At 37.3% G+C, this 23,768-nt stretch overlaps 1 protein-coding gene across 18 annotated transcripts in view; it reads left to right on the top strand.

The window, feature by feature from the left end:
- LOC149917299 (uncharacterized) overlaps window positions 1-23,768 on the top strand; it is a 109,337-nt gene that overhangs the window by 76,269 nt on the left and 9,300 nt on the right. For 6 of the 18 annotated variants that reach the window (XR_016468406.1, XR_016468404.1, XR_016468409.1 and 3 more), the window contains one exon: window positions 16,106-16,209. Coding sequence is in view for 5 of the 18 variants with exons in the window: in XM_090144407.1 (XP_090000533.1) it covers window positions 8,991-9,092; window positions 10,118-10,180; window positions 12,504-12,553; window positions 16,106-16,209; window positions 16,709-16,857 (468 nt within the window). In the remaining 13 variants the exon portion in view is untranslated. The other 12 variants (XM_090144411.1, XM_090144410.1, XM_090144407.1 and 9 more) reach the window with 11 other exon arrangements.

Raw genomic sequence — 23,768 nt, 5'->3', positions numbered from 1 at the left:
AACAACATTAGTGGATGAGTCACTTAAAGAGAACTGGAAAGAAAAGAAAGGAAGAAAAAAGTCTGCTGCTTGATAAGAACCAGAATAGTTCCATATGGTCTCAGCAAATCTTTCCATACTTGCCTGAGGAACGATGGACAAAAACATCCAGAGCAGTGGTTACATTTTCAGTAGTTCTTGTTTTCTTGATAGAATAAGAGCTTTCAAGAACATGAGAGTTCTCATCAGGTTTCTGCATAGATGAAGATCAGTGAGGTCAAGCTGAACAGCACATTGCTTCCACAGATGCTGAAACTTACTAACAGCTTAATAATGATTGTAAAGCATTATTATGAGGAATGAAGAGTTTGAGAATTCATTAGTGTGAATAACTGAAGATACAGGAGAGAGGCTTTACAGTGTCCAATGTAGTCCAGAGCTTCGGTAGCAGAAGATTCCTCCTCCATCCTTAGAAGGGCAGATTGAGTCTCTGGGATTTGCCTAATGGTTGTTACTTCAATAACTACATGCAAACTATCATGTTTCAAGTGTTTGTGTGTTGGGCATGTTTTTGGTGGATTTTCACAAGAAAAGAAAGATGTTGGGATGGGTCCTGTAAGATATCAAAATTTTTTGTGCCCTAGCTTAGAAATGCTAAAGTTTTTTGTTTGTTTGTTTTAAGAAAAAGCATGACTTTTTTTCTCTTGCATCATTTTTGGAAGTGACAGAACTATTATATCTAACAGTCTTGCTTTCTTTTGCCTTGATTCTGCATCAGAGCAAGACACAGTTGTCCTGGATTATTTCAACATCAGGAGTTAGAGCTGTGGGAAGCTCCAGAAATGGAAGTATGTGAGGATGCACTTTGTGCAAATGTGATAAAGGTGATGCAAGACCATGGTGACCGTGTTTGAAAGATAATGCTATACCACTATGGACATGAGTGTGCTTGTTTTCAAATAGCATCAACGTTATAAATATATTGCATTTCCTAATGTCTCTTTCCTATCTTCTCTTTAAAACCTTCAGAGAAATACCCTTGAACTGAGAATCAATAATGTTTAAACATTATGCAGTGAGATGCTTGGAGAAATGAGGGGACAGTTGCTGCTGAAATGTTCTTTGATATCCTGACCATGAAATGGCATAGGTTTTCTGCAGTGTATGAAAACCCATTATAGTATATAGGATATAGTGCTAATTCATGTAGACTAGGGCTTTTGAGAGCTGCCAATTGATGCCTGAAACAGTCAGGCAAGACTGACTAACTTGCAGCTGTGCACAATCACTGGGCACCGTGGTAGCAGTGCATCATTCACCACTTCCTAATCACCCACAGAGATTCAGCATAAAGGGATGCAAAGTGGAATGCATTTTCAGATAACAACTGTAGGCAGCACAATTTCTTCTCAGGAGCTGCTGTGTAAACACAAGTGCAAGCATAATCACCTTTGAAGTAGCTGAAGTAGGTGTCAGGTTGACAGGTTTGGGCCTGGAGTTCTTGGCTGAAATATTACTGTAGATTGGTGTGAAAATAAACAACTGAGTGTGGGCCAGCATGAAGAAAAACTGTTGGAATCAGGTCTTTGAATTGATGCTAGCGAGGCTGTGAGCCAGAAAGTGATACTGCAAGACACCATCTTAGCTAATCAGAAGAAAGAAACAAAAACAAGCACTAACTGACTAGGGAAGGTGTGGATACAAGCACAGTTGCCTAACCTTAGATATGCAAAAAAAATTAAACTTCTAACTTCATATCACACTCCAGTTTCTGATCTTTGACCACCCACTTTCTCCTGCCATGCGTGCTGGAAGATGGCCTTGTTCAGCTTTTCACAGAATGTGGTAGAGAAGGGCCCTGAGAGACCCCACAGGAGAATTGCAGTGAATTGCTGACTCTCCCCGGCTTGGCCTCCTGACCAGAGTGAAATCGGGGACTGGGAGTAATGAGGTTAAGTTTGTTTCCCCATAACTGAGATCAACCTGTTAGTGCTCTTCAGTGGTCAGTGCTGTTACATTTGAAAAAGAGCTGCACAGTTTCAATGTGCCTTGCAGGGAAGGAAATTCTGATACTTTTTTTCTTTGGATATAGTCAGGCTTTTTGATCTCAAGGTGCAACATGGACTGAGATAAGAAAAAAAATAGTTCCATACAGCCCTTAGAAGCTTCAGTTTCCTTCATCTCTGTGTAAAGAGCACTGCAAAGGGGGAATGGATGCTGAATTGCTTTTTTAATACATTTATAGCATGTGTGTTTGTAGTCTGGAGTTACACTGGGGGGGGGGAGAGGGAAGGGGGGGAAGAAGCCTTCTGTCTATACATCAGATGATGAGGTTTCCAACAGCAGTAATGAGAAGTATGTCATTTAAAAATGACTGTCTACTTACTACAATGAACTTGCACAACAGAAAACTTTTTTTACTTACAGCTTCGTTTCCAGATCATTTTTGTGCATGTTTTGAAATAAAAATCTGAGTTGTTGTTTGTTTCCTTAGAAATATATCGAATTGTAATGCTTTTTGTAATGCAGCTTGTCAAATGCAAGAAATGTGAGCTAGAATCTTGAACTTCTCAAGGTCAGCCAAAAATTACTTTCTGTAAGTTCTTTTCTACTTATGTGTAAGTGCATGCTATGGGAGTGTTGTGAGCACTGATAATCAATTATTTGATGTAAGGATCAGGTAAAAAACACAGAATCAGTTTGTCATTTGTAGCCTTTTCAAGCACAGGTCTGGGTTGTCTTTGAGAAGGTGGAAATAGTCATTAGTGCAGGAAAGATCATCATCTGAGGTATTTGAAGAATGAAAATGTAGAAAATACTGCTGAAAATAATCCAGTCCTGGACTTGGCTACCTACAGTACTCCATCAAAAATATCTGCTCCTTGGGTGAGAAAAGATGCTTGTTGTGTCCACTGTATGCTTGTAATACATTCCAACAAGGAAGCCTGAGAAGCAGAAATGTAGTCTTTAGATACCTTTTTAAAAGAACAACACGGTGTAATTAACATTAATACAGGCTGCAAATACCAGAAGAAGCATAAAACTTGCTTAATGTTCTTTCCAGAAAGCTTTGTTGCAATACTTTATAAGTGATAGGAGCACTACTTATGGGACACAAAACATATTACATTAAAAATGTATAAATTAAAAAACATGAGTGACTTAAGCCAAGGCAGCTGATTTTAGACAGAAGTAGACATGGATTACCCTTCAGGATCTGTTCATGTTCAGGATAGATGAGGGTTTGCTGGCAATCTGCTAACTGCATGCAAAAGGCATGTTGTTTTTTTTTTTTAATCATCTAGGTCAATCTAACTGCTCTCTGCTGTGATTTTGCTCTCATCCCTGTTTCCAAGACAGCCCGTCCTTTGAGATTTCTCACAAACTAGTTTAATCTTTTAGCACATCAAGAATGGCTTGCACATTATCAGCTGGAAGGCAGAAGGGCCAAACAGCCAACCAGAAGAGATGGATATAGGTGCCTGTAGACTCACAGCTTCTGTACATGTCTGTGTCACTTAGTGTAGCCTTCCATCTCAGTTCATCAGATATTACTAAAATGGCATGTTTTTGTTTTCCTGTCTTCAATGCTTTGTATTATACAAGAGGTTTCCATGTTTCACAGCTGCTCTCTACAATGTATGAGTCATGGAAAGCACTGAGGAGGGGAGACAGATACAGAAGAAAGGAGAGTAGGTATAAAAAACAGTAAATACTGCTAAAATGACAATCTATCTGAGATGACAATCTATATGAGAGATCTGTCATGAAGTTTCATTGAAAGATTGTAAGAATGGAGGATGAGTTGGAAGGAAAGTTGCAGGTTCAAACATAATTGTTTAAAAAATGTATTTAAAAGTGGTCAGAAAAATGATCAGCAACATGAATATTTGAAGGATGATCAATCTTCTACAAAAGGGTAGTCAAGCTTCTACAAAAATGAAAGTTCTGATACATTGACCTGAAGGAAAAGCTAGTGGGAATTTGGGAGAAAATAACAATTTCTAAGAAAACATACATCTGAAAATGATTCTTGACAGACAACTGGGGAAGGTATTGTGAAAAAGTGAGTCAGAAGTTCTATTTATTTGGAACCCATGAAAGGACAAAGAATGTAAATGTGTTGGGACTGTGTCTTGTGTGCAGAAATCCATGTTTCTATCCTTCCATATCTGGAAACAGCTTAGGAGTTCATCTTACACCTAGTAGCAGCTCCTTTAATCTAACAGAATAAAGTGTTGGTGCTGATGGTTATTACAGTCATCTTCTCAAAACTATTTTAACTAAGCTGCCTGTTAGTCAGCACTCTGGCACAATTCTGCCTAAGCCAGAAGCAGATGGAATTGTTTTGTGATGAGCTCAATTAAAATAACAGAGCTGAAGGAATTTGGAATATTTCCAAAGTAGTGTTCTTACACACATTTACCACATACAGACCATGCTAATGTATATATTTAAAGCAGCCATGCAAATATGAACTAAAGAAAATTAGATGGTTACAACCTTGGTCTTCCTTTACATGCTGTGCTATTTGATTTTGAAATCCAGGGCTTCGTTCTCTGGTAGGCATAGCTTTGCAGCTGTGGGGTTTGGGATATACAGCGATCTTCTGATGCTCACAGCTGCAAACTGCTACCTGGGGGAGGGGAGGGGGGAAAAGCATAAGTGGTAAAAGAAAGTTATTGCAATAGAGATAGTACTCTGAAAAATTTAATGCTCTATAATAAAGCTGTCTGGAGTGTAGATGGTCTACAACAAACCTGGAGGAAGAGTAGATCAAAACAGTCATATTTATGCCAAGGACGCACGGAACCTCAGCAAAACCAGAGGCCAATCCTTGTCCTTTTAATCGCAAAAGTTCACACAAATGCAGCCAGTGATGCTTAGGAAGTAATTTAAGAAGAAACAAACTGAAAACCCAGCCAAATACTGGGTAGCTTGAGACATGTAAATGTTTACAAGAGCAAAAAGCAGCCTTCTTTTTATGTAAGTACAAGCCTAAAGTGTCAAAGATCTAATGGACCGCTCTTTTTTTTAGTCTACCTGTTACGATTTCCATTGCTCTGAATAATCTTGTATAAAATTGTAGATTGATGCTCACTTCCAGGACATAAGTTGAAATTTGAAAGAAAAAACAAAAACAACCATGCACATTTGGATATATCAGCGTTGCATATTTAAGTCTGATTTTTTTTATTAATTATTTTTTTAGTCTAGATGTCTTTATTTCTATTTTAGAAACCAAGGAGTGATTATTTTTAAACTGCTATAAAAAAATATTTCAGTTCTAAAATAGGCATAGTAAAACAAGAGTGACTGGGAATACTTTGTTAATGCAATCAAGCATTCTTATTTTTATTCTGTTCTACGGGCTGTTCCTCAACTGCTGTAAAAGAGCTTGTGTATGCCCATTAATTTGTATTAATATTAGCCATAAAAATCTACTTCACTTGAAAGGTTCCTTTGCAAAATATTAATCCCATGAGTATTAGTTCTTCCCATGAAAGAAGAAATCCTTGTAACTAGTTTGAAGGCGTAGTTACATACAGCAATTGTGTTGAAATACCATTGCTTTTGGATGTGATAATCCAGTCTGAAAATTTGCCTATATTTTCTAAAAGGCCATACCAGGAAGCAGGTGATATGGGAGAGAATATACCAGAGGAGAGAGCTGGGACTAAGTGATCTTTGGTGTCCATTCCAACCTAAACCATTCTGTGAGAGCGAAGCATCAATTTATCAGTGTCTTATGCGGATAAGGAAATGCTGTCCTTCTAGATACAAAGTCTGTCTGCAGTATAAATGTTTCTTTTACCACGGGACTTTATTTTTCTTTCTTTCATTTAGCATTATTGCTTCTGTGGGATGATAATTTTTTGATAGAAGTTTCATCATTCTTTTTCATCAAGAAATGATCTTCTTTGAAAAGGAGTTTATTACAAGGAATTTATTTTCCTCTGAAATCTAATCTTCTAAAAAGCTAAATTCCTTTTTGTAAAAAGCTCAGTTTTTAGACCATGTTATATTCTCTTGAGTGCAGTGAAATTAGCAGGCCACTGTGGCAATTGATTCCACTTAAGTTTCCATTCCCCTCTGTGAGTGATATTATCTAATTGTTGGATAAAATTAGCTTCTGAAAATCTTATCAGTGTTTCCTTTTTATCTTAGTAAAATTTAAAGACGGTTAAGAGTGTTCAACAAAATAAATTAAAAACTTCAGTTTTACGTTAACGTAACTTCTTGAATTTGTTGAGTGAAACAAAAGCATGGGAGGAAACTGAGGAGTAAATTCTCATCAAAATGTTTCTCTGAATATAAACTGAAGTATTTGCAGGTTGCATCCTAGCCTGTGAAAATCTATCCTAAGTACTTTTTTTTTTTTGAAAGGATGGCACATATGGTGGTGTTTGTTTTTTTTTTACAAAGTTTTTGGGTGTTATTGAGGCTGGACTTCCTACTTATGGCCCTTTTTGTGCGTCTCGTTTTTTGAACTATTAAAATTAAGGTCTAAATGGAAATTGGTTAGGTAGTCTATTTTCTCCTTGGGGACGTTTATACAGAGTTTTACAGGATGGGATTTTATATTTATTTAAACTAACTATGAACAAATAGTACAATTATACTGCCTGCAGTTTGGACAGACCCAGCATTGAGTATTACTCAAACAATATCTATTTATAAATCCTTATCATAAAGAGTTCAGGCTTCTTTTGTTTTAGGTAAGGCTAAATATCAGGATATCATACAATCAGCTCTAGGAGCTATGCTGTAATTACTGAGTCTGAGATATCTGATATATTGTGGAAAAATTTGACACTTCCTAGCCTTGCCTGGTCCAAATCCCCATTTTCTTTTGTGTCATACCTGTGCGTTATGGTGTCTGTGGAACTCACCTTTCAAACTGTTCTGGGGTTTCCGTTCACTCCTGAAATTGCATAGCTAGTGTATTGCATGAAATTGGATGGAAATTGGATTTCATCTTGAGCTCTAGGGAAACCTGTCACGATAGTGCCCCCCTTCTCACAGGTCTGTCCTTTGTAAACTTCAGGGAGCCCAGATGGTGCTGGGTGGTGGGAATGCACTTCAGAGACAACAGATTATTTATTGAAACTCATACTAAAATGTATCCTGAAATCATTGTATGGCATCAACAGAGTACACTGTAATTCAAACAAAGCAAAATCAACAGCAACAACCAAAAAAATTATTAGAAAATAGGCACTGATTTGGCTTTTTTACTTTCCCGCTACGAATGCTGCTGTTGTTTTCATTTTATCCACTATAATAATAAGCCTTTGGCAAAAGTAGCAAAACCAAAATAGTTCTCCACCCAGTATATTGAATGTTCTTGTATTCTAGAGGCAGGAGAAAGGAAGCAGTCGTCTTGTTTGTATGTGATAGTGAAGGCTGTGTGGGGACAGCATTTAAAACTGCAGCATTATAATCAGTGGAACATGATAGTGTTAAATACATACATAGACGGTAGTATTATTAAATGAAGTTGATGTTTTTAAATGACGTGTAGGTAGGCTTGGCACACTGAGAAAGCTGTCTCTGTAACCCTCTGAACTCTAAAAAGCATGACTAATTTTCCATTCTTTTCCGTAAAACCTATTATAGATGTGGTATTCTGTTCATCTAAATGTGCTGTTTGACTCATTGAAAGAAAGTAATGTAAATGAAATCTGAATTACAGCTGTGATGTGTTATAATGAATAATGTCTGCTTAGTAAGACACTGAGTCAAGGACCTAGTTCTCTGTGGAAGGAAAATATGTGCAAGTTTCACTGGAAAAGCTGACAGGCATACATCTGTGTGTTCTGCTTCACATGCTGAATACTAGAAATAATGCAAATTGTTGACTTGGCTAGGAGCAGAGAAAACATGGTTTGAGAATCATACCATGTTCTGTGTGACTGAGTTTGAGAAGCAAATGTAAAGTCTTAAGCATTTTTATTTATTTATTTAACAAAACTTCTGTTTGGTTTGTCTTTTGTATTTTATACTAGTTTTGCTAGCTGTGCTATTAGCTTCAGTCTGGAATGCCTTAAGCAAAGCTCAGCAAGCAAATCAACACATTTTTGTCCAAGGCAGATCACTGATTCCCAAAGCAGGATTTAAAAGAGTATCCTATTATGGTCTGAATTTTTCATGTATGTGCACGCAGCTTTAAATAAACACGTTAGCTTCCTGAGCACGCAGATTGTTACAGGGTTTGAGGTTTGTGTGATTTATAAGACGGCTGCCCTAAGAGAATGGTCTCTGTTTTTCAGTTTCACTGCAAAGTGACTTCTGGGTATGAGCAAAGCTTCAGCATGACAATGGACTTTCCTCTCTTTATGTGTTCCACTTGTGTAAGCTATTTGAAGAAAGTGCAAGGCTTCTTTTATCGCTTCTTTTATCTTAGCACTGAACAATTTCTAAAAAGTCATCTTACAAATATAGATGACTTCAGCTCTTCAATTTGCATTTAGTATGTGCTTTTGTGTCTAATGCTTGTTTTGAAGTTGAAGGCAGAGTTTAGAAAGCTCTTTTTGAAAATGTTTACAGAAATGTAGAAAACCTGTAGCAGATTGTGATAGACTTAATTTACTAGTGATTAAATTAAAAACATGAGAGTTGTGTAGGAAATACGAAAGGATTTATTTGTTTTGAGCAGTTGGGTATTGTGCACAATACCCAGCCTGCTGCTACTAGGAAGATGATGGAGCCTTTGGGATACTGAATCCTGCTGTCTGGCAGGACATGTAGAGGCCAAGTGTTGAACAAATCATCTAGAAACAAGACCAGAAATTCAAATCTGTGCTGGTAATCCTAGTGCCCTACTTCCTTCAAGCACTATTTGACTGCCCATGCTGATGGGACAAGCTCATATAAGGCTAAAATTGTGCTTACTACCCCAAGGAAGTCTTGGATAACCTGAAAAAAAGAATGAACAATGCTTCAACCTACCATCTAGGCAACTTCTTGTTTGACATTACAATCTCCTATATACCCAGAGCATTGTTCCCATGCATGTCCAGAGCTGCCTTCATCTGGATCATTCACAGCCTGTTTTCTACCCAGACTTGATTTTGGTCCAAGAGCTCAAGAGCAGAACATTGAAATGCAAGGTACGTGCTCAAGGAACATATATAATGCATTCTTCTGAAGCTGAGAACTTTCCAGTTTTAAAAGCTGTGATTAATTTAAAGAGGGTCAAAAGAGTTACCCGTCGCAAGGACTAGTGTTTTCATTTTCACTGGGAAAAATTTCCACCATTGGTTGCCATTGGTCTTTCCTGTGCTTCATAAGCCATCCTCTTTTTTCTACTGTGAGCTAAGCCTGAGTGCTTTCTACATAGCAATCATATGGCTGTAAGTAATATATTTTTCTTCCTGGTTGGTGAAGAATAACTTCTCTGAATAATGCACTCCTATTTGTACAAGTAGGAAGACATCGTTTTAGCAGGGATTCTAATTGTCTTGTCTTTAAAATATTTGGGTTTTTTCTTTAGTGTTCTCCCCATGTTAGATCAGAAAGGGTGATGCTAGATATGTTACTTGATTGAGTTTAGGTTTTAGAAAACTTGTTTGGTTAAAAAGAAATATTGATATAGTCCATATGTATGAGCAGCCAAACCTTTTTGTAAATTATATTGCTATCTAAGCTCAGTTATCATACTTAATTAGTTGCAGTTCTCAAGCACTTAGGTATTGGGTTTTTTTCATGCTGCATCTTTATTCCAATTTTGACCTCAGCAGTGTCATTGGACACTAATGAAATTCAGTGAAGTCCTTTCTGAATGACTGTAGTAAAGTTTACGTACTTTAAAAACTATATTCAGAGTGCCTACAACCTAATTTCCCACTACAACTTAAGAACAATGTCACTGAGTTATTATTTCCCAACAATAAGAGAAGTGTCTGCTGAGATCCTTTGTAGCTTTTATGTCACTTAATCTGAGCTACGGAATGAAATGACTTCACCCTAAGCAGCACATGATCTATTTCTGCTTTCTTGATGTTTTTTTTTCCTAATTTTTTTTTTAACTGAAGCCTGTGTTAAGTAAATCAAGTCATGATGCAAAGTACTTTATACTTTAACCTGGAAAAGATCTATTCAGGGGCATGAAATAAAATTTGTGTATTTATTCCAGGTACTAGTAATATTTTATATGCAAAACACCCTGGACAGATATATTCTTGAAATGAAGACTGTTGTAAGTATATGTTACCATATGGGCTATGTGGGAGGCAAAGATTGAATCTCACATTCTACAAACTTTTAGGAAATCAGAATAATTTCCCTTTCATTTGCAGTCCTGTGAATGGTCTTTGATTCAGATTTTTTCAGTAAATCAGCCTTACTTAGGTGGCCAAATTTGACTGAAACCAGTAGGACGTGAGGTTCTCAATAATCAGACCTTACATCCATTGAAATCCAATCTAAAAAAAACCTCCACATCTGTTTTCCTTTTTTTAAGATACTAGCAGATGTTCTCTTGCAGTTGCCAGTCTCTCTGGCATTGTAGTGACACTTGGAAATTAGGCTGCTTGATTTATGTTAAATCTAGGCAGGCCCTATGAAACTCCTGTGAAGCAAGATGGAAGAAGAGTAGAAAAAAAGCAACCATTTAAAAATATGCCAATAAGAAGAGTCATCTGGGAAGGTAAAAGAGTAATCTGAGGTTCCATCACTTGACAAAAATTTTCTCTGAAAACATCCCAAGCAAATTTCACTTTTCTCTTAAAGTTTTATATTAGTCTGCAGTGACCCTCTCCTGGTTTACATCAGAAGTAAAAATAGAGGGGAAACAGGCTGAGGCAACAGGTGCAGTTTTGATATGCTGTCTCATGACAAATAGTTCTATCAAAATTGGTGTTCTGAGGTAGTTTTGCACTTTTACGTAAGCAGGAAAGGAGGAGGCAAGGACAGATGAGGACATGGATTTCAGCTCTCCCAGTCTTCGTGCTCAGCACTACTTCAGTGTGTATCAAGCTGCTCTACTTTAAGTGAGGTGAAATTCAAAACCCAGTTTTCATCTTTGTGTGGACAATTGTGTTGTAAACTGAAATTCATGGCTCTCTTCCCCTCCACCGTGAGCTGAATCACAGTGCCAAACATTCTCAAATCTGTATGAAAAGAAACTGCAGTACAAAACTAGGCGTGAATCCTCCCTCTGTGTGATTTCTCATTCACTGAAACTTTTATTGCTTTTTGTTGCTATTAAGAGTGACTGGTGCAGAGATATAGGAAAATGCTTACATCAGCCAAGTATAACCATCAGCTCTGTGCTCTGTTTTTTCAACCTTACGATTGTCATGATGGGAGAACTACAGACACATCTGGCCCAGTCGCACAAATGCAAAAAACACACTTAAAGCAGAGTTGTAGTTTGGCAAGCTGAGTTGCTATAATTTTTAAGCCAAACGGGAGAGACAGCAAGAGCAGTACTTTGAGGAGAGCAACCACCTAAGCCTATGCCAGGAGAGCATTGCCAGAGTAGGCATTGACAACGTCAGCAGCCCTTGGCAGTAGTGTTACAAGAGCGTGAACCTTATTCAGAGTCTTGAATACAGATTGCTCTGGAAATGCTCCAAAGCAAGATGTTGTGTAAATTGATTGCTTTATCCCCAAGAGCTGAACTTCAGCTCAGATATTATAGCCCTTCCAGCTCCAAAGTAAAGTATTCTATGCAGCACAGTACTCGAGAGACTGTGAAGTGTTGGTCAGGGTATGTGTGACTCCATGAATGCTGAAGATGTTACAGCTTTGTGGTAATTAACAGTTTGACCCCAGAATTTATTCAAGGAATGTGCGAGGGTTTGTGCTATAGAAGGCTTGCTCAGTACCAGCTTCTAGTTATCTCTTTTTTCTTTCTGTTTCTAAAAGTCTGTGAAGCATTAATGGGAATGTATTATTAATTCTATAGCTTATTAGTGTCTTACTTAAAATTATCAGTATCACAGTGACTAACTAGAAACTCTGCTGTGATATTCCACTGGAGTGGAAATGAATTACTCAAAGAAAATAGTTTTGAAACATCCCACTGAAATTGTAAATTAGAATCAAATGCAAAAAGCTCTAGTAAAATGAGTCAAATCTTCAACATCGAGCAATTCTGTTCTCTTTTCTCCCATCAGGACGTTCTACAAGTAATAGAAGTAAGCATGTCAGAAGAGTGGCTTTCAATGGGTCGTGTTTTTTTGGTTGCAAGTTTTTCTAACATAAATGAAATACAAGGATTCTTGCTGAATTATTTTGTTACTTGTGGTATTATTTGCCAAAGTTAAGAACTCCATTATGAATTCTTGTTTTAAAATATCATTTTCTTTTAATACTACTTATAATCACGTCATAGCATGAATCTCTGTTTTATATACTGTATTTAAGTTCATAATAGTTCATAATTATACAAGGGCTGCTCCAAAAGTGATGCCACTTGCTTTATTGTGTTGCCCCATGAGAGGCAGATATTGGTGGAGTGGCAGCTGAGATTAAACCTTCCAGTATTTAATTACATTTTGTTGTTGTGTGAACAGATGGCATCAGAGGGGCAGTCTGACAAAATGACATCTGACACGATGCAAAGGTGTGTTATTGAGTTCCTCCATGTGGAAAAAATGGTGCCCACTGACATTCATGGACACTTGCTGAATGTTTATGGAGACTAAACAGTAGCTGTGAGCACAGTGAGGCATTGGGTGGTGTGTTTCATTAGTGGCAACAGTGAGGTGAAAAGCAAGCCATGGCCATGCAGATTGTTATAAGTGCAGCATGCAGGCTCGCGTTCATCGCTGGTGAAAAGGCACATCTAATAATAGAGGCTTTGTTGAAGAAGAGTGTTTTGTCGCTGGTATTTTGCTCTATTAAATAATGTTATTGTGTTCTTTGTATTGATTATAATTTCCATGGAAATAAATGACAGGCCTTACTTTCAGAGAGACCTGTATAATTTAAGTGTGCACCGAATTTCTGTAAATGCCATCGAAAAAATTGGACTTCTATAACTATTTTTCCAAGTAGCACATTCTGATTTACTGCTTTGCTGGAAACACAGGAAGGAACAGTACAACTAGAATTTCTTTCAGGGCTGTGTTTTAACAGACACTGCAAAGGCCAGGTACAGAAACAGCTTTTCTAATTTTCATCATCCTTGTCCACTTTTTATTTTTTGTTTTAAACTTGAATTTAATTATTGCTGTTAACATACACATTTTCTTTTATATATGCAAGGTGAAAGTTCAAGTGGGATTAGAGTAAGGTCAAAGTCTTGCTTTGCACTAAAACTTTCAAAGTCTTGTTCCTTATGGCATTTTCCAGCCCAAGCTTTCAGCAGTCATTTGGAGAGATGAATGAGAGAGGAAAATTTCTGGGGGCTGAGCAGCGAAGTTTAATATCCAAAACTAAAAAGTCTCCCAGATGAATAGTGCAAACCAGACAACTCACCAGACATGAACCTTGGCCCATAACCTGCAGATAAATCTCTTTGCATGGACAATTACCTACACAGTCAAATGATGTCAGTGGAAACCAATGCAGAGGTAAGGATTTGTAGGCAGAAGCTTGGCTCTGCTCAGGTTAGGAAAGCTACTCAGGTATTTCATTTCTTTGTAAAGTGAGACGGATGTTAGATGCTTCCTTTCATTGCATGTTTTTTCAGTATACCATTATTCAGTTCAAGCTATTTAGAATTCCTATCTGTCAGGCTGAACTGGGTACTGCACTCATCCATCATCACTGGGAGGCAAGTTATGTATTGTAGAGAAGGGCATAAGTGGAAATAAGATTTTTCATCCAGTTATGATCTCCTTATGCCACACAACAAAATTTTATTGAATCTTGCATGGTTTTGGGTCACGTCCAAGGAAAGATATGAAGCAAGAAAAAGGGAAACTGGACTTGTAGCAGAGTTTCATGGAAGGGTTGGCTATTATGCAACTAATTCAAAATAACGGCACTGTAATTTTGTACTTTCATGAGAAAATTCTTTGTGACTAAAATTCTACTGCAGTTTATAAATGCCAACGTTATTTTCTATACATATTCTTTTATAGTCCTCTCATCATTTAAGAAATACAGAAGAAATGTGTTTTATTAACTTACTCCAGAATGTTTTTGTTCCAAACTTAGATATGTACTTTATAAATATTTTTAGGTCTTCCTCTTATTGTCTCTTTTTGCTTTCTCCTGTCCTGATTTTGCATACTGGCCAAAATGTAACAGATGTCCCACTAATTATTAATGCAGAAGACTGAATTGCCACTTGGAAGTCTTTAGAGGACAAAAGATAAGTCTTCTAAATAATTCAGACTTCCTTGTCTCTTTTTCTTTACTCTTGTTCACTTTAGTTCTCTGTGATCCTTAAAATTACCTTTTTCTCACTATGTTCAAAATGCTTTTCTGAAAGTGTTTTCTCCCAGCAATCAAAACTAGTTTAGACTGGCTTTTGAAGGACTGAACCCAAAAGATACCAAGTGCCCGAACTTTCCTGTAAAATGTATTTTGCATTTGTCAGGTTCAGACCTTTGTTACTAAGTTCAGAAACTGATCATCTTAATGCCCTTCATCCTAAAAGGGTCTGCACTAAAGTCTAGCTGAGAAAACTGACACAATTAATACTGAGTATAAATAAGCTTTTATTTTAAAGTGAATTATTTTTATTTAAAAATTTCTCTCTTCTGTCCTGTTAAGTTCTGGGTTTATGGAGTTATACAGGAAACACGCAAGCTTAAATCTTCACATACTTAAAAGAATATGTATGTATGCATATATCTATGTAATTATTTTCTGTGATCCAAAGGTAAGATTCTCACTGAGTCCAAACTGAAAAGCAAGGTTTCTGGCTTGACTTTCAGGTGGTCAGAAAAGAAAAACAAGTCAAATTGTTAACCACCTGCAAGTTTTTCTCAAGTCTCTCTCTGATTGGACAAATCACTTATTTCTTTTTATAACTACAACGTAATTTTATTTTGTCTTGCTTCTCATCATCTCTTATTTCCAGGAATAGGTTACAGCCATCATTCATCTCATTTTGATTGTAACGTTTTAGGTGTACCTTTCAGCTTTAAAGAATATTTATGTAAGACAATTGTCTTAATTTCAGTTTGTTACATTGTATATACATTTAGCTAATGGTTTCAAGACAATATATTAAGTAATATCATGTTTTCACGTAGAGGACGTAGCTTGGAACAAAGCATGTGACTGAAAAGGAGTTCTGTTGTCTATGCCTGTTGTCCTGCCTGATCTTTTAGGTTAACATAGGTCTGCCATTTGGTTCTTTCATTAGCAAATGTCTCAGGTAGAATAATTCAGTTCATATCTGACATAGATGTTTGTAAGAATTTCAGCATGATAGTTTATATGTATACTTTAAGATAATAAATACACTTGGAAAGACAATGCAAGAACATTGTGGTAGAACATTGAAGACTGATGATACTTTTTAGTTTAAATGATATTTTTGAGTTGATTAGTTTTAGCTGTTACCTGCATTACATAAAATTCATTCAAGAAGGAGAATCAGTGTAGGGAATAGTAGGCCAGTATCTCTTGCAGCATGTTGGAAAGGCTAGAGCTTCCTGTATGACATCACAATCTTAGTTCTGTATGAACAAGGCTATAATGGGCTCTCAGCTTCTCCAATAGCTATGTCGTGACTTTGTTCACTTTAAAAAAAAAAAAAAAAAAAATGCAAACTGCTCTGATTTTGACTAATTCTTTTCTCTGGCACAGCTGAACTATTTTATGGAATGCAAATCTTCCCATGTTTCAGCTCACATCTCTGGCAGTATACCCAAGCTCTGCTCCTAGTGAACCAGAGTGCATGGAAGGCAGCCATGCAGCTGACATAGGTAGATTTGAAAGAGGGATGAATTAGAGAGAAGAGAGTCCTTGAAAGTGGATGGTTCTCAGATGAGGCCGTAGACGTTATACTTGACAGACCTTTTCATTCATTCCTTCTGGTCTCTCCTTATGGTGCCCCAGTCTTCACAAAACATGCTTCCAAAAACGTTTTTACTAAGTGGAGAGGAAAAATGTTTTACCTACTGCATGTAAGCTTTTTATTATAGATATGTGTTTGGCATTCAGAAATCCGTAAAGTTTTTCTTCTTTGCCTCACATTCTGATTCTCTTTCAGGTATTACCAGAGTGGGACACTGAGTAAAATCATCAAGAGGCTTTGCTCTCACTGTCTGCTGTGCATTCATCCACATAACAAGAACACGCACAAGGGCAATCACAGTAAGTATAATATAAATTCTGAATATCCTTGTGTTTTGCTGCTTAATATCATGGTTATGTATAGCAAAAATGTTTTCATGAACTTCAGGGGATGGCTTTCTTGATCAATTGTGTTGTAGTCCAGCTCTGTTGCTTGTTAAGCACTGTCAGCGGAAGAAGAGTATTCCTCTAGGCTACAATACTTCCTGCGTGTTACTGATATAACTCATGAAATATTTAGTTAAAACATATAATTATGCCAATATTTTAACCCCATGTCAAAGTTACACTTTTTTCCTTACATAAAACTATTCATTTTCTAAGAAAGATTCACTTTTAATTATAAATGAAGCTTAAAATAACAGATTCGCTTAGATAAGGTTAAAATCTAGAAAGACCATGATCCAGAAGAGCTTTTTTGAAATGCCCTGACTGAAGTGGAATTATTCCAGTATTTAAGTGTAATAGTTTTGCTGAACTAGAGCTTTGTCTTACTATAATACTTTTATTGCTTTTACAGACTTAAAGGGAAGTACGGGAAAGCTAAGCATAACAACCTTGAACAAGATCTGTGCAACTTTCTTGGTATATAAATATTTCTGGACTAAGGAGAGAAACACAACCAGAAGCAGCACTAGAAAAATCAAATTCAAGGCATCCTTCTCTTGAAAGATTGCACAGAAAACTGTTTTTTAAAACTGATACATTTGTGTATTTCTTTTTATTACAAGCATCAGAAATCCTTCCCATTCTCAACTTTTTTAGGCTTAACTTTTAGGCTTAAAAGCTTCCTCTTACCCGTTGATAAAGTGTCTCTAGAGAAGGCAGGAGTTAATACCACTCCTGTAGCAATAAACTGTCATTCTCATATGAGAGTATTTTGAAACCCATTAGAATCCCATAGTGTCTTTTCCTCATCTCAGCCTTAATTTCCTATCATATTTTTCAGTTTTGAGAACAGTAATCATATTTTGCTGTTGTGTTTACTGGGGATAACCTCAGTATAAAAAAAAGAAATAAATGAGAAGGGGCACTGGTACAAGTAAATAACTTTGAGCAAGTTTTAAGATATTTTAGCTAATTCAAGGAAGATTATCTCATAGGATTATATTTTGAGAAGATAGGAATTGTTACATATATGAGGTAGCTTTTAGGTCAGTTTTAAGAGAGTACTCCACTTAGCAGTTTATCTTCCTCTGCACTTCATAGTTTATCAGAATGCATAAACCATGATAGGATGTTTATGTATTTTGCTCTGTTTTCTTTTTAGAAAATTATTGTTTGCCTTTTGGTAGCTTCCAGTGAGTATCATATGATTCATCCCTATTAACTCCAACAACCGTAATCAAAACAGCTGATTTCGCTAAGAGAAAATATTCTGGATGTTCCAATGATTACTGTCCGTGAGACCAAACTGTTCACTCTGGGTCTTGTAGAGGTTTCAAATGTTTACATAACATACAGTTCTTGAACAGTGGTGTAATCTTTATCATTATGCAATCTTGCATTATGATTCTAAAAATCATGTAAAAATATAGGTCACAAAGCACCACAGAAATGATTCTGAAATGAAAAAGTTGCAGTATAATTTACAGGAAATATTCTGGCGCTGCTTTTCTCTGTCCATTTCTGACCCAGCCTCAATGTTGCTTTCAGCTCACTTGAAAAGTCTGTGGTTCTCATTCCTGGCAGGATCATCCATATTCTTTTTACCAAACTGTGAACATACAGACAACAAGCTGAACTCTATGGGGATTCAAAAAAGAAAGAGAAAATTTTCTTTTCCTTTTTAAGTCCCTTTTGCTGAATAACAAAGCAGTTTCATACTTTTGTCTCCCTGCGTGTTGTTTAGAGACCCTGAGAGGCAAACAGCTAAAGGAAGATTTTGTGGAGGTGAATAAAGAATGACTGTGCAACCTTGAACTGCATTGGGTATCCAATGAAACTTTCAAATCGCCTTATCAAACTACACAGTTTCTTTGTGCAATATAGTTCAAACTGTCAAGGCCATGGGCCTTGCCATGGCATCTTCTGAAGGCTGGTTGTACAGGTTCACACCCCTCCTGGAAGATTCATAGAGGGGGAAAAAAAATGGAAAAAAATCACATTTGGAAGCTATTAAACACAAAACACCACTTGTGGCTTAGGAAATCCCTTAGCTGTTAATCACTAGAAACATTCGTACTGCCAAAGGATATCAGTTTATAATTACTCTGTTCTTGCTAGAATGTTCTTGTTCTCCCTGAGGGATCTGCTGTTGGTCACTGCTCAGACCAGCACATGGGGCTGAAGGTGGCTTTTGTCTGATCCAGAAAGGAAAATAATGTTCATGCGCTAAGTGATATATGTGGAATTTGGAGAAAAATCCATGATATACTGCCCCTTAGATGATGAAACATGGTATTAAGTGAAATTTAATATGTTTCTGACCTTGTAACACATTAAGTGAGGGGAAGAACATGTAATATAGGGTAGTTAATTCATTGCTAAATCACAGCTCTTCAGTGAAGCTCCAGAAGCGTCTCTTAACATGAAATGGATATTTGGCAATAGATATTTACGAAGTCATTTTACCTAGAAAAGTGCCAGTTTTTTTAATTGGTAACCTAGATTTCTTGTTGTGTTTGTTTTTTTACGAAATAAGGCCAGACTGAGAATGCTTGTCTATGTTAGTTGTGTATGGCTAGAAATATATATGAATTGGATGATTTCTCTTGTAAATCCTACATATCTAGCATTTACGTTTCATTTACATGTAGGAACATGAATACATTCCTTGGGAAATCCCTGAACTCGATGAAACTGCTAAAAAATGTGAAACAGAGGTTATAAGAAAAAACATTCAAGATTTTGAATGTGTGTCTGAAGCATAGCAATAGAACTCTTATTGCTGAGATCTTTAATTTAAAGTCTTATTATGGCAGATTGTTTCACAGAATACTCTGAGGGAAATGTGGGGAAATGAAGGAAGTGAGTTACACACTGTAGAGAATACAAAAGCAGTAACCAGATATCTATGACTGCAGAAACAAAACATACACTAAGTTGATAGGTTTCATAAAGCTTTGTGTACGTCACAGTTACCAGTGACATAGCCAAGACCAAGGTATTTAAAGGATTATTCCTGATGCTTAGATGTAAATAAAACACTATGCCCTTTTTTACAATTCTGTTTCCTTACCAATTGATTGGTACATTTTTGCTTTAAAACTTTTATCTGATCTGCCTGAGGAGTTGACATTAGTTTGGCTGGTTTTGTACATTATTTCACATCAATATTTTAAAAATAGAATTAGTTTCTATTTCAAGACTGACAGTGGCCTTAGTGGCTGTTTCCGTAAAGTTGTGACAACAGCTCTTTTTTAAGGAAATACATTTTCTATAATGTATTCCACTGTTTCTGTATTCTCTTCCACCATCAGCCTGTCATTTCACCATTACCTCTAGTTTAAAATTGCTTTAATCTGCTCCCAAACCAAACTTAATGTACTGCTACTTGGAGTCAGTATCAGAAGTCAGTCAAGGGATCTCCTCTCATATTCTGTTGTTCTCTGTTTAATGCTCTAGTAAATCACCCCTTGGCTTAGTTCGTGACTTTTTACCCCATTAAGGGTCTTTGGAATTTTAAGTAACAATGTAATGATGTTTGTTTTCTTTTTTTCATTTATTTAGTTTAATTCTTGATTCTTAGCTCTTGAAGTGTGCTCCTGCATGTATTTTATAAACAGCTCTTACTTAGATTACTGATCATAAATGTTTACTGAAGTTATCTCTGACATAAAACATACATTTACCAAAATTGTAGACTTGTAGAATGGCCTAAGTTGAAAAGGACCATAATGATCATTTAGTTTCTGTTGGAAATATCCAAATAGTTTATCAGGATGGTATCTCTGATAAAGCAGATTTTATTTGCAATTGCAATGGTGGGCCTCCTGCAAGCAGGAGAGCGCGCAGAAAACAGCGTTACATCTCTTATGCCCTATTACTCGATGCTTATTTCTTTCCCTCCGATTCCTCATTGGCTGAGTACTTCAGGTTCACAATCTTCCCAACGCTCAACTAAATGTACGGATACTGGATAAACATAAATTTTTGCTAGGTAAGCATATATCATTCCGGAATCACAGAATCATAGGGGTTGGAAGGGACCTCCAGAGATCATTGAGTTCAACCCTCCTGCCAAAGCAGGTTCCCTACACCAGGTCTCACAAGTAGGTGTCCAGGCGGGTCTTGAGTATCTCTAGAGAAGGAGACTCTACAACCTCCCTGGGCAGCCTGTTCCAGTGTTCTGTCACCCTCACTGTAAAGAAGTTCTTGCACACCTCACAGTCCACTCATCTATCCCACACTTCTTCAGCTTTGTTATGAAGATGTCGTGGGAGACAGTATCAAACGCCTTGCTAAAATCAAGGTAGACTACATCCACTGCTCTCCCTCCATCCACCCAGCCAGTGACAACATCATAGAAGGCTACCAGGTTGGTTGGTCAAGCATGACCACCCCTTGGTGAACCCATGCTGATTACTCCTGTTAACCTCCTTTTCTTCCAGTTGTCTGGAGATGGCATCCAGCACAAGCTGTTCCATCACCTTTCCAGGGACAGAGGTGAGGCTGACTGGCCTGTAATTACCTGGATCTTCCTTCTTGCCCTTTTTGAAGACTGGAGTGACATTGACTATCCTTCAGTCTTCAGGTACCTCCCCCATTCTCCAAGACCTCTCAAAGATGACAGAGAGCGGTTCAGCAATCACCGCCAGCTCCCTCAGCACCCATCGGTGCATCCCATTGGGTCCCATGGATTTATGAACATTGGTGTTGCCTAGGCACTCTTGGACTGCCACTTCCCTGACTAAAAGGGAAGTCTTCCGTTCCCCAGACCCTCTTCTAACCTTCAGGGTCTGGGATTCCCAAGGGGGAGCTTTTTCACTGAAGACAGAAGCAAAGAAGGCGTTCAGTATCTCCATCTTCTCAGCATCCCCTGTTACCAGAACACCCCTCTCACTTAGTAGGGGAGCCACATTCTCCCTACTCTTCCTTTTACTGTTAACATAGTTTAAAAAAGCCTTTTTAATTATCTTTTATCACCTTTTGTCAGGTTCAATTGCAGGCAGACTTTAGCCTTCCTCATCACACCCCTGCAGGCCCTGACAACATTTCCATATTCTTCCCAAGTGGTCATAGCCTTTTTCCACGCTTCATGGACCTTCTTCTTTCCTTTGAGTTTGTGCATGACCTCCTTGCTCATCCACACAGGTCTCCTGCTACCCTTTCCTGATTTCTTGCTCACAGGGACACGCTGATCTTGGGCTTGGAAGAAGAGCTGTTTAAATGCCGACCAGCTCTCACAGGCCCCCTTACCTTCTAACACCCTAGCCCAGGGATAGTGCCAAGTAGGTTCCGGAAGATCAAAGTTGGGTCTCCTAAAGTCCAAGGTATTAATTAGTTAACTTTTCACATTTGCTCATTCAACACTCGGTCATTGTTTCTGGATGTCTGCTCATCCTTGCATAGAGATAAGCTTGGAAGGAGGATAGAGGGGAGTATCTTGATGCCTGCCTGTTGCATCCTAACCTACCCACAGAGTGAGTCAATCCAGCCTTGTGTAGAGGCCCTGGCTTCTTTGATGTTTGTTAAGTCTGTTTTTCTTTTGCTAAGGGTTTCTTATCCAAACAGAAGTTCTACAATATGCTTTCTAGTCCATATTGCTATACCTGTACTATTTGGAACATTTAAAAACTATTGCAGTTTTGCAAGCAAGAATTAATCACATAATTCAGCAACTATATTTCTAAAATATGCTACTAACATATATGGTATTTCTATTTTTTCAGGACTAAGGACTAGTAACAAAATACAAACACGTTGTGCTCTACTTCTTCAGATCAATTCCCCCTTTTGAATATCTAATGCAGAAACAACATTCCATTCCTACATTTCCACCCCCTGCTATGTGCAGGGTCACCAACCATTAGACCAGGCTGCCCAGAGCGGCATCCAGCCTGGCTTTGAATGCTTTATTCCTTGGACTTCCTTGTATTTCTTAAGAAGAAAGAAACACCAATTCAAGGAGCAATTCTGTCTACCAAAGCAGAATGTTGTGGTTGTTTTTTGTTTTTTTTTGTTTTTTTTTTTAAGTTGCTTCTACTACCCAGAACTTTACAAAAAGTTCAGTATGAAATCTAATGCTACCCATGCTATCAGGAAATATGTTTTCCATTAGGTAGCATCTCACATCCCTGAGGAAAACATGGGCTAAGAACTGCAATCCTGTAAGTCTGCATCATGTTGCATTAAATTCATCAAGGGCAGCTTTAATTGTTCGTGTTTGTAACATAATCCTATTATTTAGAAACTTCGATAATTCATTTCTAAATCATCACCTTTTAGAAATCTTTTAAGTTAATAAATGTTGTTAGGGTTAAAGCAGCAGCAGCAGCTACTTACTGCCTGATATTCAACATTGACAATTCACCTCTCAGTTTGCTTAGAGGCTGCTTCTACATCACACATTATCATTATCTATAGCTCCCATATCTGCAGACTGGCTTCATCTATGTAGGTTGGATTTGCACAGACATCTTTAAATCCAGTCTGCTCCACAGATGGTCCAGAGTGGCACAGAAATTCAAAAACTGACATTTATGTTAGAATCTATTAGAAAAGAGCGCACTTATTGTCTCTAGTGAAGATTATTGTTTTTGCCAATAGCATACAGTATTGTAATTGGATGTTATAAAGCTTGTGTCTGAAAAGCACTACCACAATTTTGTTTTAGAGCACTGTGATCACGCTAGCATGCAGGAAGTACAAATAGTAGTGCCTAACAGGTTAATCACTCATTTTTAGCCAAATCATGTACTGAATAGGCTGTAGTGCATCCTAATATTAGTAATGCTTTTCTTGTCTGATCTTTGAGGAAAGATCAGAGTTCTGAGTGCTGTACCTAAGAGTACCATTACACTCAAATCATACTGGAAGTAGAATATAGGCAGCAGAAAGTGGAAGTGTTATCAGTGGAACATACAAGCACTTCTGAAGCATCGCATTTTAGTAAATTGGACATTTTCAATAAAAGTGTGATTTCCATATCAACCATACATTACAGAAATACATCTTTCATCTGAGCTCTGGATGAAAGCAAGTTTTCATCTAAGTAACAATTGTGATACTATTTACAGGCTCTTCATTTTGCTGAATCACAAGCTATTCAGCTTTCTGAGAGGTGTCTGTACCTAGCAGTAGGTGCTTGAGGATGATATGCTAAAATGTACTTAAGCAGGCAGAGAATCTTCAGGGAAACATGGCACAATTTGACTGAATTAGAGCATATTTAGGTAAAAAGTATTAGTTAGGGCACTGTAAAACTGATCACTGTTTTTTGTTTTCTGCTCAGTCTTTGTTTTCACCCAAGTGCAGTATTTCCTCTTCACACAGAGTTATGTGTCAGACAAGCCAACTTTAATTGTTAAGCAGCTTCTGTATTCACATGGTGGTGATTAGGACTACTCAGAAATTATGGACAAAAGATTTTTATCTTTAACAAAGATTTTTGCATCAGTTCTTTGGTGTGAAAAGCA

The sequence above is a fragment of the Phasianus colchicus genome, chromosome 7, assembly GCF_987193195.1.
Source record: "Phasianus colchicus chromosome 7, bPhaCol1.hap1.1, whole genome shotgun sequence".
In the NCBI taxonomy this organism is placed as follows: Eukaryota; Metazoa; Chordata; class Aves; order Galliformes; family Phasianidae; genus Phasianus; species Phasianus colchicus.
This window is presented reverse-complemented; position numbering and strand designations above follow the sequence as displayed.